The 15,699-nt window shown below is 39.9% G+C and overlaps 1 protein-coding gene and 1 non-coding gene across 2 annotated transcripts; both read right to left on the reverse strand.

Moving 5' to 3' along the window:
• Positions 1-1,232: 1,232 nt before the first annotated feature.
• On the reverse strand, positions 1,233-1,352 carry LOC143214714 (5S ribosomal RNA). The gene has a single exon (XR_013010196.1). It is a non-coding gene; the product is annotated as a 5S ribosomal RNA (ribosomal RNA).
• A 3,430-nt stretch (positions 1,353-4,782) lies between these two features.
• LOC143214232 (achaete-scute complex protein T3) lies at positions 4,783-10,760 on the reverse strand. The gene is made up of 2 exons (XM_076434983.1): positions 9,577-10,760; positions 4,783-7,571 (listed from the first exon to the last, which is right to left on the reverse strand). The coding sequence occupies exon 1, from the start codon at positions 10,492-10,494 to the stop codon at positions 9,616-9,618; it is 879 nt and encodes a 292-aa protein (XP_076291098.1). The 5' UTR covers positions 10,495-10,760; the 3' UTR covers positions 4,783-7,571; positions 9,577-9,615.
• Between the last annotated feature and the right edge of the window lie 4,939 nt (positions 10,761-15,699).

Consider the following 15,699-nt stretch of genomic DNA (forward strand, 5'->3'; position numbering starts at 1 on the left):
ACGTCCAACGACTTTGTGAAACGGCCAAAAGTATTCATAACTGAAATACCGTAACTACAATGCTACACTATTATCGAGCAGATGTAAACGAGTTTAACAATGAATATGCGAATATAAAAGTTCGGGGACAGTATCAGATTTTAAGGATTTCATGCAACGACAGGCTCAACATAGCCACCTTCTTCACTATCATCGTACGACCAAATACAACAGGAAGCTTATTCATTTTTGTATACTGTGCGATTGAAGATTTATAATGCTAATGTGCCTTCGAATATTGGTTAGATGATCTAACTTATTAGATATGTCGAATAGTTCATATTAACTTATAGTACATTAATAAATACAAACACAAAAGAAGAGTGTCATGCAGAATGGAATTGTACTACGGCGGAAGAAATGTTTAATTTTCGAGTTAAAATATCTCCAAGTGCAAAGGTTTAATCAAATACTTTCCACGGTATTTTTTCATAATTCACGGTGAAATTTCTCCGTCGGGTTTAACGAAAACCTGCTGCTACTAAAAGTTTAATGAAACTTGATTATGCAAAGATCCCCTCTGATGATTTTGCGCGTGTCTGGCGGTTAGCAGAAAAGGAATAATAAGAGGGAAAAACGATATAAAGGATAGCTTTTGTTACGATACGGGGATCTTCTTAATTCTCGTAGGCAGATTGGCGGGCTTTCGTGTTTTTTTTAATCCACGTGGCCTTTTTAAGGCCTCTCTCAATCTTCCATGCCCGTCGACGTGTATATTTAGGCTGGTATTAGGCTCTGGCTACTTCTATGCGGCTGCTTATTAACTCTGTTCGGGCATAAATTGCCCTTCGTAATGCAACCGATTCGATTGCCTACGTTCTACCACTCTTTTCGCGTCCTCCTTTTCTTTTTCTCGTCGCCTTTAATGGTTTAGGAAGCATGACTAATTCCTGTATATCGGGCCCGATTGATAGAGTAATTACAGCTCGGAATATTAATATTGAATTCGTACCGCGTGCCACACGTACGTTAATTTCGTAAAAGAATTCGTGTTGTTTGTATCATCGTGTAATACTTTATGAAATTGTGTTATAAAGAATCGTCCTTCATAACATAATAATTAAATAACATAATTAAATAACATAAAAGCGTTTTCACTATTGTTTTAGAAAATTGTGAACGGTTCAATTTACTATATACTATACATATATGTACCTTATACACATAGTGAGGATGGAAAAAAAAAAAAAGAGTGACAACAGCACGTGGTGTTCCCAAGCGGTCACCCATCCAAGTACTAACCACGCTCAGCACTGTTTAACTTCGATGATCGGACGAGAATCGGTTTTTTTCAATGCGATGTGGCCGTTGTCCCTGGAATTGCTCCAGCAATGAATGATGTAAGTCGTAAGTACATACAACTTAATTAAAAGCATGTAGAAAAATGTTTAATATTTTCTTTGTAATATGATTGACCATTATCATGAAGTACACAGGATTTTCATTGTTTATTTAAATGTTTAATGATTTTCTTGTACTTTCCTGATAAAAGTAGACACATAAATATGCAACATTAAAACTAATAACCCTTTGAAAGAGAAATATAAATAAAACAGGTTTTTATATGTACTTGGATCATCCTTTACTTATTTAATTGTCTTATTTTCTAATCGAAAACTCGATTAAATAAGTTCCACAAATATAAATTACAACAAAATTGGAGTAATATTTAATATAATTGGTAAACATAATTGTTTGAAATAAGCAGCGGGGTCACGGAACTGTCCTTTGAGGTAAATTTCAAATAAAACACTTGAAATAGTAGGGAGTTCTTGGCAAGAAAATTGAATAATAATTCGGAGTGCAAAGGGTCAATAAAGATTGTAAATACAAAGTTACTTGGATGACCAGAAAATCCATTTTCTACCACAATGAGAAATCGAAAAATTTATAATTATTCGACAAAGTGTGTTGATTAGAAGTTATTTGAGGTAATGAATTTTATTTGGAAAAAAAATCATGTTTGGTTAAAGACACTACAATCAGAAATTTCATATACATATAACAACCCATAATATTTTTAATTAAAGATTTGAATTATCTACGTTGGTAAATATATTTTTTTTTACTTAAAATTGCAGCACTCCCAACGTATATAATACGACTCTTTTGAAAAGAAAGCTAAATATTACTTTTGTTCATTTTTTTTTCATTTCGAGCCACATCCATTACACAGAGGCCTTAGCAAGCACTTTTATGCAAGCGCGTATATCATTTATCATTCAAGAGAGTAAGCGTTCTACATTCATATTAAGTTACGCAAGTGTATTCACGTAATTGAACGCTGTTTAAGTATTCTTCTGCAGGCAAAAGTTATATCGTACTGATTATAGTGAGAAAGAGAAAAGAATATGATTGATACTTATTCTTCCATTACAGTGGATACACTGTTGACGATCTTCTCTTCTCAGATATGTACATACACGTATTTATATTCTACAGTATCTAAGTGGGTTAAGTAACCGAATATTTCCTGTGGACATAGCAACAGCCTGTAATAAATGACAGCAGCCGAAGAAAGTCTTCCGATTTAATAAAGAAAAAGAACATTTGCTATAATCTCGATTTCATTTATTCCTTCATCTCGAGAATTTCCAGTTTTTCCAGTCTGATTTTATCAAATTAATCGAAAAGGCCCGGAAATTTTATATTTCTACAAAGTGTCATTTTTGTTTGGCATACAGGGTGTTCCAGAAATGTTCTACCTCCTTGAAGGGGGTGATTCCGGAGGTTATTTGAAGTTTTTCCTTTGCAAAAATGTTCTCCGCGGCTTTGTTTGAATTTCAAGGTCGAAGTTAATTTTGCGGTTTTAGAGTTTAAGTTTTAAAAAATGCCTTTTTTATTTTTGCACATGTTACCTTGTAAATTGTAATTTCTGGAAAATTCCAAGGTCGTTTGGTACAATTACATAAAATAATTATTCTGTTTTAAAGGGCGTTCGAATACTTTCTCGGACAAAATATACATAACATTAATCTTGTTATTTTTATAATACTGTACACATCACACGCGTCGCTTTTGATGGTCGCTAGGCTTAGTATTTATGGGAGTGAGTGTATATAATATTATTGCGCGAAAATGCATTAAGCTGGTGATAATCGTGCGAACGCATTAGTCGTCGGCGTAACGCGGGCACTGGGCACGCGTTACTCGGAATCCAAGGGGTGGATTGTTTTTCAGGTAGTGAAGTAAATCGTCTTATCCCCATCGATGGAGCCGAACTTGTACAAGGAACAAGAAGAGGAACACGAGTCCGAGAGCATACGAAGACGTACGCAGTGCGCGCGGACCGATCGAATCGCGCTCGAACCAACGAGTTAAAAGGACGAGGGAACATTAACCATACAAACGCAGAGCTCTGTCTTGCCGGTAAGGATCCTTGGAAGGAACAGGCCAGCGACACTCGTTGCATCTTGTTACAAACCATCTCGTCCTCTTAAATTGGATTTAAATTTCAAGATTTATAACACGAGCGCGCGCCCACTTCGGAGAAGTCCGCCAAGCGACGCTTTTAATCTCTTCATCTGCCACGCTTGAAGGACCTGCGCTACGCTTAACCTCTTTAAATTACAACCAATCATATAGGTGCACGACAAAGTGATAGAACATTTTATGCAAAGTGCTTCATTCCTCTCGTAAACCTCAACACGTTCCCACATATTTATAAGTTGATTGTCGACACTTATGCAAATTCATTTGCTATTTGTGTCTTCTTTTGACACATACCAGGCCGCCATTTTTACTGTGCTCATCTTTCCTATGTTTCGATTGTGATTTATATTTAGCTAGACTGCGGATCTTTATGCATTTATGGCTTGTGAAAATTTTCAAGCAGATATTCCTTAATAAAAAACGGTCCCCTGTGAGCCGATCTTCCTGAGATCATTTTCCTGCATATGTACACTCGAATCTCAGACCTATGAGAAAGTTTCAAGGCAGGAAGTGACTACAAATATTTGCCTAGCTAGCCGTCTAACACGATTACACCGCGATCCGACTGGACTGAAGCTCGATTGTATTCATGCGCCGCGATACATATTCAGATATGCTGCCTGCTCGAGGTTAATTCAAGTCGCACCAGAACGATTTGAAATATGGAATTATCAAATCCACTTTACCAAAAAATTCCTGACAAATACCATATCAGCCTTAATAGCGCATGACCACCTGGGAAACACGATAATGGATTGTATGCATTTTCGACAAAAATAACGAGTAGGTGCAACTTAAAACAGTGAAAATATTAAAACACTTTGAAAGTATTGGTATGTTATTTTTACTACATTAAAATTATTAGTGAAACCTATAAATGTGTATTTAGCTCCTTGCAATTAGTACACAAAGTACGAAAGCTACCGCAAAATTAACTTCGACCTTAAATTTCAAGGTCAACAATATTTCACTGCATCGTATTCTATTTGCCACAAGTATAAAATGTGAAGCGAAAAGAAACCAATCGGTCAAAACTCAATCGTTGTCTTAAACAATTATGGTGAAGTTATTAACATTATCAAACTGATTTTATTTATATTATATTTACATTCGTCAGTCGGATGAAGTTTATATGTAACCTATAGCGTGCTATTGATGAAGTTATTGGAAATTCTTTGTACGTGAAATAGTATATGGAAAATGTAATATAAATAACAACCTAATAAATGAGGAAGGTGTACCGCTAAAAAATTTAATTTCTTACCGTAGTATATTCAGAAAACTCATTTTTCGACAGAATATTACAACGATCCTTACTTTAATCAATAATTTTGATATCGAGAAAATAATGTTTGTTTAAACTTACGGTTATGGACATTTCAAATGCAACGACCTAATATGTGAAAAGATTTTGATTTTCCCATTAGCTCATCTCATTTTCCAGGTCTCTGATGGTTAATGGAAATAAAAATTGAATGGGGTTCGTGGTAAGAAAATTCATTTCTGGGAGGAAAAAGGAAATAAATATTTTCGACTAACAAGCTCTTTTCCTTCGGACTGGTATTATCGTGATGGCGTAATGATGGTCGCTGAGCGAAGACCTTTAAAAATTAGAACGATTTTCGTAAACCCGACCTGTGTTTTCCTCGGCGCGAGGGGATATCTGAAAAGCGTTCCGCGAAAGGGCGGAGTCATCCCTCCATTATCCTTGTCAATGTTCTTGCGGTTTCGAGTAAATCGCCGCGCCGCGCCGCGCCGGCGGAATTACAGTAATTTTTCTGTCGAAAGTCTCGATTGCTAATTCTTCGATATTCGTAACCACAATACACACATAAACCAGAAATTGGTCCATCGTAATCATAGGGTGAACGCGTTTATGTGTACGATATGTCGTTAACGATACTCTGTCACTTTGACGCTTCTACTCGTCTGTATCCAGTATAATTTTGACATACCATGGCTCGAATAAGTCATCGCACGCATGCAGCAACTCTTCTTTATACCTCGTAATCACAAATAAACGATTTGTACGACTGCAAGAATAATACAATGTGAGTAAACATATTATCAAGTGAATTTTATTGCAAATTTTTAGTTAGAAATGTTTAAATTCGTAGTATTGGTACATTTCTAATCTGCAGCGGATTAGATTATAAAAATACAAACTTGCATGAATATCAACAGGCCCATATGCTAAACGCAACTGTTCGTATTAGTGGAATACAGAAACTGTTCGTAAAACTGTAATTAAAGGATTTTACCTACCGGAATTAACCCCTTGCCATACAATGTCAAGGCGGACTCGTGACGAAGATTCTGAACAGACTCTCATAAATATAAGTATGTTATTAATTTCTTTTAAACCGAAATAAAATTCTATTTTGTCGTAGTCGATATATGTATATCGGCTTTGAGAAGGAAACATAGGCACATAATAAATATAAACTTTCCGTTTTCTCTTCTATGAAATTCTGAACGATGAAGAATTTCTAATAACTTCAAAATAAATGTAACTTGTGTGACTTATTGTAAATATTATTATTTATTTCTTGTTTGGGCTATATAGAGAGAGCCTGCAAGTAAAATATGTTTCTACAACTCGAAACTTTTGTCGCTTTCGTCGGTTTACGATTCGAACGTACCTGGAAGTGAGATTGGACCTCTGCCTAAGCCAACTAAGACTATCAGGCCCGTTAGGGCAGGTTGGATATTTACCTGGAGATGAGATGACGCTAGTTGAAATTTCATTTGTTAAGGGATCGATTCTACCATCGAGATGCGCTGCAAATCTACCGTTATATACCTACAACAATAACCATTCCTCGAGAACTCTGTCCGGCAAGTAATTACTCTGTACCTGGTTCTAACCGTGAAGTCAGGTGTCTCGAAAATATTTTCCTTTTAGCCCCAGCAGAACCATCCCTCGAGAACGCTAGTACCAATATATCACAATTCGTCCTCTCGTAAATTGAATTGTACGCAATTTGTTTCCGCATCGGCACAGCGAGAATACTTTTTATAATTTTCAGGTAGCGAGGGGCAGTGGAAGGTAACACAAATAAGATCCTTCTATTGTTCATAACGTCGCCCAATATATTTAACGAATTATTTTTCAATATTTACAAAAAAGGCACTGTGTCTCGGTATAAATGTACATTGTTTCATAATTTAACCACTTCCGTTCAACATATATCATTTACAATATCATTACAATCTTTACAATTATATTACAATCAGACGTTTCTTAATTCGCGAGAACAGTATTCGAATACCTCTCCGAATTTACATAAATATTTTCGCGTATATATTGTTCGTAACATTCTTAAAATTTGTAACGATCGATATCTAAACAAATCCGTTAAAAAACTGACAATGGGTTAAGATGTCGGGATGGTCTTTTGTTAACTTTTAAGAGAGAAAAAACCTGCTGCTACTTATTGCGGAGGGTATAGAAGGTTCATAACTGCGGACTGCTGATCTTTGTGCATTTATAACAAAATTGAGTAGATGATATATTGAAAATTGTAAAATTTAAAAACATTCAAGATGTCAATATATGTATATCATTTCTCCTCTGTTAAGATCATCGAGGGAAGAAATAACACTCGATTTAGTTTCTATTTCTTGCAATCGATACATCGATACATCCGCAGTCTAACGATAACTCTAAGGCACTCTGGAATGCTTCGTCCTTCGAGGACGTCTCCTTACAATTAATGTCGATACGACATCATCTTACTACCTCTAACGCGTCTTCATATTTACAATTACAAACAAAAACTTCGTCGGAGATTGCATCGTTAACACATTGACTGCCAAAGGTTTACTGTAATGGAACTTTATGGAAAACTGTTGTCAACATTCTCTACTGGCTATCGTGAGCATCGTGTAACAAATTTCTGTTCTGCGCATACAAACGGTTTGCTGCGGCCAACGTGTTACTAGCAAATTACCATTAAGGTACTGGCAAAAACGACACGCTTTAAAACTATACATATATCTGTACAACAATTAATATGACTAGATCACAGTTGGTGGAACAGCCTGGTCGTCGCCCCTTTCATTTCTTTGTGTCACCCTCCGCCGACTGACTCTCTCTTCTGCAACAAACAATAAAAACCGATTCGTTAGACACACATTTTTCATCAGCATTAGAAGAAAACAATAATCTTCTATGTACTTTATGTGAGTTAATCTTTCTTTGTCTGTTCAGTATGTTCACCAAACTTTATTAGCGAGTTGTAGACACACCAGTTTATAGATTTGTTTCGAAAATGAAATCGTCGAAGGTCGCCGCAGGTGAGAAACAATAAAAACCGATTTGTTAGACGCAAATTTGTCATCAGTAGACTGCGGATGTTTTTTATTCCATTTATTTGAAGAGAAACTCGAATCAAATAAAATCTTATTTTCTGTGGTCGCAGCCTTTTTAGATCTGAAATAAATTAAAATCGTACTAAATTCTGTCACATTTCGTATCCTAGTATTTTTTGAAAATATTCGCAAGCGATAATTGCATAAAGATCTGAATTTATTCGTACATTTATTCATGCATTTGAAAATTTTCAAAAATTGGTAGAATATAAAATTCGACAGAATTTTGTACAATTTTTATTTATTTCAGATCTGCGAAGACTACTACCACTAAAAATAAGAGTTGATTTTATTCCACTGTCTTAGAATCCGTCTACAAAAAGTGAGAATAATTTGTAGGAAATTTGTTTGTTTATTCATCCGATTATCATTCCATTCAGCAAACTTTATTGGGAAGTTGTAGACATTCGCAGCGATGCCAGTTTATAAATTTATTCCTGTCGAAAATGAAACCGTCGAAGGTCGCACCGCAGGTATAGAGGCGAAGCAGGGGATGATTTCAGGTAAGGGCGGTTTTACTGGAAGGGACTCGAACGAAAAAGAAGAAATCGGTAGGGAGAGAGAGATGAAAGAATAGCGCGTACCGGTTCAAAAACCCACAAAAGGGAGACTGAAATATCCTGAAAGATGCATTCAGGTTAAACGCAGCGGGCGAAATCGTCTCTCGTCAGAACGAGACGGAAAAGTAAACGAAAAATGCGGTAAGCGAATAACGACGAGAAATTCGGCGAGGCCGTTACCGTCCATCAATCTTCGAATGAACTCGAACCTGAATGGAAGTTCGATGTTTTATCCTGTAAAATCCACAAAAGTCCGAGAACATTACGTAATCGATCAAAGCTGGAAATCGTATGCGAAGGGAATTATAAGACAATTGAAATACAGCGACAATAAAATATTTGTTGTTTGTGAAATTTTTCGGAAAAATTATTAAAGACGTTTTTAATCCGGTGAAATGTTCGAATGCCGATAGTCGAGAACTGGAGGGATGAAAAAAACGGTAGGAGCGACACTAACACAGAAACTGGTCCGTCTGTGTGCCGCATGCGTGTATGTGAGAGCGAATGGTGAAAGAAATCGGGCACAAAAGCGTCGCTTCTCGAATGTATACCCTCTGAATGGAGTCTGCGATTTGAATGGCTCAAGTTTCAGCGAGGGGTCGCGCGTACCATTGTCACGGGGCAAGGTCACAAATCTGGTCGGAAACTCCTTTGAACTTCCTCGGTAACGCGGATGTTACCTCACGAATAAAATTTACGGTCGTTGAAAAGCGAGGGAGGTGAGAGAAGCTTTCCGAAAATAGTCTGAACGGCTCGAACGTTCAGCAACTTTTTCATAACATTTAATAAAGCGATTCTCCATTGTTCTCAACGAAACAAATTCGAGGGGTTGTGGCGACCTTCGACTCTGTAATCCTCGCTACATTTTGAAAACCGATTAAATTGGTATGAACAATTAATCGAATATCATTCAGAAACAACAGGACTGAAATTTTAATACAAGTCTGTACTTCAGAATGAGTCGATACTACGAAGTTCAACATTTCCATCTGCAATGGATTACTTGATAAAAATACAAACAGGATTGAAATGATAATGCAAGTCTGGAGTTAGAAATGTTGAACATTGCAGTATCGACACAGTCTAATCTGCAGTGGATTTTCTTGAGGAAAAATTTTCTTCGTCAAATGAATCGAAAGGAAACATTGACGAGTAAGAACACAACACCAACCTTGTAGAAAGAAGAAGAAGATGCGACGTTGGGCAGCTCTCATTGACTTTGTTGCCACCAGGAGATAACGTCCAAGAGTTCTTCGTCCTCGGGACTCATGGGCTCGTAATTGTCGTAACCGTCGGAATGGGTGGTGTAGAGGTTGCCGGAAGTTCCGTATCCCTGGCTGCCAGCTGACGAGGTCTCGGAAACAAAACTGGGCGTCGGTGAACTGGAAGCTTCGGAGCATGGCGCTGGTACGAACGTGGGACTGGGATTTTGTCGGAGGTGTCGGTGCATGTCGGTGCTGTGATGTCTGATTTCGTTCATGTTCCCGCGCAGTCTCAATTCGGACGAGTGGTGACTGGACTCGACTCCGATCCCATTACCAGAGCCACACGTGGACGATGAGGTCGAGGAGGGTGGGGAGGAGGTTGGCGAGGAGACACTCGCGTCGGACCCGCTGTCATGCTCCTCGAGAAGACGCTGAAGACTCCTGATGTACTCGACAGCCATTCTGAGGGTCTCGACTTTCGACAACTTTTTGCTACCGGCCCTGGCACCGCCGTGCGTGCCGGCGGTGCTTCCTCCTAGAGCTTGTGCCACGCTCTGAGGAATATGCTGCCTCAAGGTGGCGAACCCGTTGTTCACCTGTTTCACACGATTTCTTTCTCTGGCGTTTCGTCTCGCCACCGAAGCCGGTTGATGAGGTACAGCACCGTACGGTCCAGTCTGCCCGTAGATCTTCGACCGCTTGCAACCGTGTTGCTGGATCTTCATGTCATTGGACGGCATGCTGCTCGTCGAGACGATCACATTGCCGCGGTGAGTTTGAGCACTGGTTGTCGACGACCCATGGAGATTATGGTGATGATGCTGCTGCTGGACGCTCAACATGATGGGCAATACGTTCCCCTCCTTCGATGCCACTAAGGTCATATCACTGATCCCCCACTACAGGAGCGCGGCAGCGCGTGCCAGGTGACCTTGACGAAGAATCCTCCGGCTCGACGGTGGAACAGTTTAACCCCTTTTCAACACCTTGGACGCGAGAGTACACGCAACACGAACCAATGGAGAAATAATCGTGGAAAAAACGTCTGTCGGTCGATTCTCGTTTACGAACGGAGAGTTTCACGAGTTAAGAAGACGACCGCACCCTCAATGCTGATGGTACGGACCTGGCTCCCGAAATGCCTTGCCAAGAAGGGTTCGAGGCCTTATATAGCCAGGGCGGGCACGCGCCTATCCCCTCCACAGGCCCCATACTCGATACCGGGCCCTAAACCCCTGCCAATCCCCCTTCCCTCCGGCCCCGGCGCGGCGCGGCGGCCTGCAGTGCCTCATACCCCTGGAATCCCCACCACCGGCCCTACGACCGAGATTCTCATCTTGAATTGCCCTCGTGCTCTCTGCCGCCGCGCCGTTCGAATCTGTTTGCTGATTTGGATATTTGAAGATGATACCCCGAGGCACATTATCGAGAGCCAGCCGATAATTCGTGCCTCGAGTTTCTTGGAAGTTAGAAAAGCTAACTTTGAAAATCAGCTGCTGCTCGAACGCCTCGGTACGCCCGGCCTCGGGAGTAAACAATTTTTCGTGCATTGCGATTACGTTTCACGGTTATTGCCAACATCATTTGTGTTAGAGCAGAGGCCGTATACAAATTGTTCACCTTCAAAGTAAGAAAAGCTAGAACCACGTTATTTGTTGATCTCAATCATAAATCCGACAACTGAACTATGAACTGTACGTAGCGAATGTAGCTGTGCAATGTGCGCAAGACAACAATTTCAGCAAAAACCGTAACACTAAGCGCGAGAGGATCATTTTTTCAGAACGATCGTTTTCATAACTCGGTATATAAAAATGAAAATTCGTGTAAAAAATTGCAATCAGCCTGTTTTCGATACGCACATCAAATTGATGTAGGCGCGTCGAGTGTCCGAGACGTCAACGTTGCAAAATACCGTGCCTGTCGGATTTGTTGTAATAATGAGTTGGCTGAAATGTGATTTTTAGTTGTAAAATTGAGAAAACGAGATGCGTGCCGCGTGAGAGACACTGGCGCACGCGTAAGGGTCCAATCCCCACCGAGGGGCCACGGATCGAAATTTGAACAGTTACCGGGAGAAAGAAAAGCTGGTCCAGAGATCTGGCCGAGAGAGACATGTGCACGCGTGAGGAACGAGATGAAGCGAGAGGAGATGGACGAGAAGACGTGAACAGACGGAGAAGAAGACGAGAAGCAGAAGAGGAAGAAGAAGAAGAAGAAGAAGAAGAGAAACGGGAGGAGGGGGTGTAGAGAAGCAAAAGTAGTGACTCTACCGGTGGTGGAGTAAAGGGGGTTTCGGAGGATATGTGGGCCCGGCGCAGAGGGAAGTTGGCTGCGGCGATGGGCACATGGGCAGAAAGGCCGAGAGGGGCCAGGGGGTGTAAGACGTGAGCCGTTCTTCCCACCATTGGGCCATGGCGCGCGCCGATCCCCATCCATCGACCCTCTCCCCTCCAGCTGGATTCGCGTGCGTGCTTGGTTGCGTACGTGCGCGTACTAGGGCGCACGCGTGCTCGCCAAGCCGCGTGCTCAAGCGAGCGCGAGCGCGAGCGCACAGAGGCGCGTGGACCCACGGTTGCACGCGTCTGCGTTCCGCGTACGTGTGTGTGTGTGCGCGCGTCCGCCTGGAACAGGTATATGCCGAGGCTCCCTTTTTTTCTTCTTTCACAGCCGCGCGCTCTCCCTCTTTTTTTTTTACCTCTCTCTTTCTACTTATCTTTCTCTTTCCCCGACTATCTTCTTCTGTGAAAAAGCGCCGCGCTCGAGGGCCACTAGACGCTCCCTGATAAATATACGACGGCTGACGGTGGATTTCGAACGATACACAGGACGCTCCCTGGATTTTGATTAATTTCGCGGATAGCAACAAATACACACCGACTCGCGCTCGCACCCCACTGTTCCCCTACGCTACTTCAAAAAGAATACCTTCCTTGCAAGTGGACCAAACCACTTTGGATTTTTCGTTTGAAAAAGTCGGAACAATTAGGATAACTGTTAACCCATGCGCCATTTCACGTATTCTGTTTTCCGAACGTTGCATTTTGATTGTCAATATCGTTTCGTGAAGGTAAATGTTTTGAAACCGTAATCGTACAAAGAAACGTTACTAGTATTATTTTTAAATGTATTTGTATTGGGTTGGCAAATAAGTTCACATTCGGTTTTTGTGATTCATTCCACTCTAAAAACCGAACGAACTTGTTTGCCAGCCCAATACATTTCGAAATGATATAATTCACAAGTTTTTTACACTTTAAAATGTATTCGTGAATTTATTTCTTAATTTACGGAGATCTTATAATATAGGGACATGTGAGGCTACGCATTGGAAATGAGGAATAGGCTGATGATTATGGCCATTCATGTGTATAATAATTTGTTAGTACATAAACACAAAATGCTTAACATTCTACATTTTTCAATTGTGTTGTTGTTAAATTGTTCATTGCTTACAATTATAGTCTCATCAGCAAGAAAAAATTCCATTACTACGATATTCTATTATTATATTTTTCTGTGAACCCCCTTATGATGATATACTGACATACTCACCACTCTGTCACGTGTTCACTGTCTTTTCCTTTCGCTTATCACGATCCTAGTTTTGCATCGCTATTTTAAAGACAAAAAAATGGTCAGGAAATGAACCGATAGTAAAGTTTGGGGGAATAATATGTTAATACGACATACATATTTATATCCATATGACGGGAGTTAGATGTTAATGTAAGATACATATGAATATCCATGTGGAGGGTAATAGTTTTTTTAATACAACACATTATCTATTAGATATACTCAAAATATAGCTTTAGTATATCATACATTCTAATAGTAATGCATACATATATGTATATGTATATAAAATAAAATACTATTTTCAAAAATTACTGCATCAAATAAAATATTTTATTTTCAAAGTTGTACAGACACTGTAAAATAAATGGGATTATATATATATATATAGTTACTATTTACTATTTAAAATACTATTGTCCCCAGCTCTGATCCCGCACCCTTGCAATCCTGGCAAAAGGAGTCTACTCCCTTAACGACATATTCAAAGTTATTGCGTGCAAGTCACAGCGGAGCGATACGAGTCCATAAATATCGATTTAGCAATAAACATGGAAGTGTTTCAGAAAAATGTGAAGAGTAGAATGTTGTTCCAAGTTGTTTTCTAGGGTCAATTACCCTCAGGTAGTTTACCCACTTTACCCTGCCTGCTACTTTCCCCAGATGGGTGTTCCTCTAAGGATCTTAGCTGGAAGACGTAGGTAGGATACCCTCGAAGATTTACAAGTCTGCTCACCATTCTTCGTCTTCACGAATTCTCGCTGTGCGACAAATTCTTGACCGCAAAGTTGCAGGTAGAGGCGGCGCAGTGTTATTATCGTTCGTAGAGCTTCTTTCGGTGCGACAACCTGTTCCAAAGGACATAACGCCCCTGAACCACTCGCAATCCCGTTACACCTACTAATTTCTTTTGGCGCGGCGACCGCTTCGAGGCATTACCATACGCATCCCTCTAGTTCCGTGAATTGAATTTTAAACAGTAGCTGTAACCGCATTTTATTCCTGGCAACAATCGCATGTCATTTAATATACAGTGAACCACAACAAAAGTACTTGAACGCACTTTAAAACGGTATAACTTTTTACGTTCGGACCAAACGATCTGACTTTTTTTCAGCAATTACAGGAATTGATTTACCAAATGGCATGCAACCAGGGCCGCCGCGTGCGGGTGTGCAGGTTGTGCCCCGCACACGGGCACTTCATCGAAGGGGCGCCATGTCGGACGAAAATATTTTGCTTTGCAGTTCGAAAGAAACGTCAAACTTGCAAACTTTAAAGAGTGATTTCTCAAGATGAAAGCCTGCTCTATCGGATGATATAGTTCGATTTTCCGATGGACCCTTATTTTTTGAGATAAATTCAAAAATACCCTGAAAAATTGGTGCAAAGTGGCGTCTCTCCGTCTTTAATGATTGTTTAAACATGTTTAAACATTCATAATGTATTAATATTGGATATCACTATATTCGGGAAAGTCTACAGAATCTTTTTCTGCAAAGAACAATTTAATATCTTTTATAATAACATCAAAATATATGTTTAAAGTTGTAAAATGCAACATTTAGTATTTTGTCTACAATTCCAATGAATTGCAATTTTTGAAAAAATTTCTTTTCACATCTCGTAGTAAACTAATTGCTCTAGCTTCCCAAAAAAATTCACAAATCGTAGTATAGTACAATATTAAAAAAGTTATCGTCTTTGTTTAGAGCGTCCGAATATTAATTCGAGCAACTGTATGTACTTGACTTTCACAAGCACCGGTACATTTGTAGTTTGCACATTTTCATAGAGCAGCTGGTTCCCTATAATAGAAAGTGCTAGGGCTACAAAGGGTTAATTAAAATCGCGACACAGGGGACAAAGTATCGGGCGTGCAGGTACGCTTTGGGAATATCGATTTCCACGTGTTGGCATTTCACCACCGGCTGACATATGTTCTACAATAAAGCACAGGTAGCTGTCCCGCGGACCTAGGGGGTCGAGGGAGAAAATTTATGCGTGTACACACGTAGCTAGCGCGCGCGTTTGCGAGCCATAGCCTAATCGACGACGCATATGGCGCCCTGAGAACGTTAACAGGTACGGATATATATTGTATGTATGTATGTATGTAGGTAACGCAGCAACGTACATCGCATATGCCGTTGCAGGTTCACTGAATTCCTTGCGACGCCAGTGAATTCCTGTTATATTCCCTCCCTTTCGTTAAACCACCAACAGGCGGCCAACTGATTTCTGTCTGCTAAAACTCTGTTCGAAGAATTCTGATCCGCCGATGTGGACTTAATTAAGCAATGAGATACGACGCACAGTGCGTCGGAGAGACCGTTTTCTTGGCAAAATTCCACTACTCGAAAATTATAGCTGATACGAGAAAATGCTTCAGACCAGAGTTGTGCAAAAATTTAATCAACGATTGACGAATAAATTTCCACTTCAATCGTTAATCGTAATTAACAATTAATCTCCTAGTTTAGTCGTTAACTGCGTTAAAATTGCGGTTA

This window comes from Lasioglossum baleicum, chromosome 12 (assembly GCF_051020765.1).
Source record: "Lasioglossum baleicum chromosome 12, iyLasBale1, whole genome shotgun sequence".
NCBI lineage: Eukaryota > Metazoa > Arthropoda > Insecta > Hymenoptera > Halictidae > Lasioglossum > Lasioglossum baleicum.

What these genes read in the sequence shown, in the direction of transcription:
- LOC143214232 (XM_076434983.1), bottom strand. Translation starts at nt 10,494, where the DNA reads ATGACCTTAGTGGCATCGAAGGAGGGGAACGTATTGCCCATCATGTTG.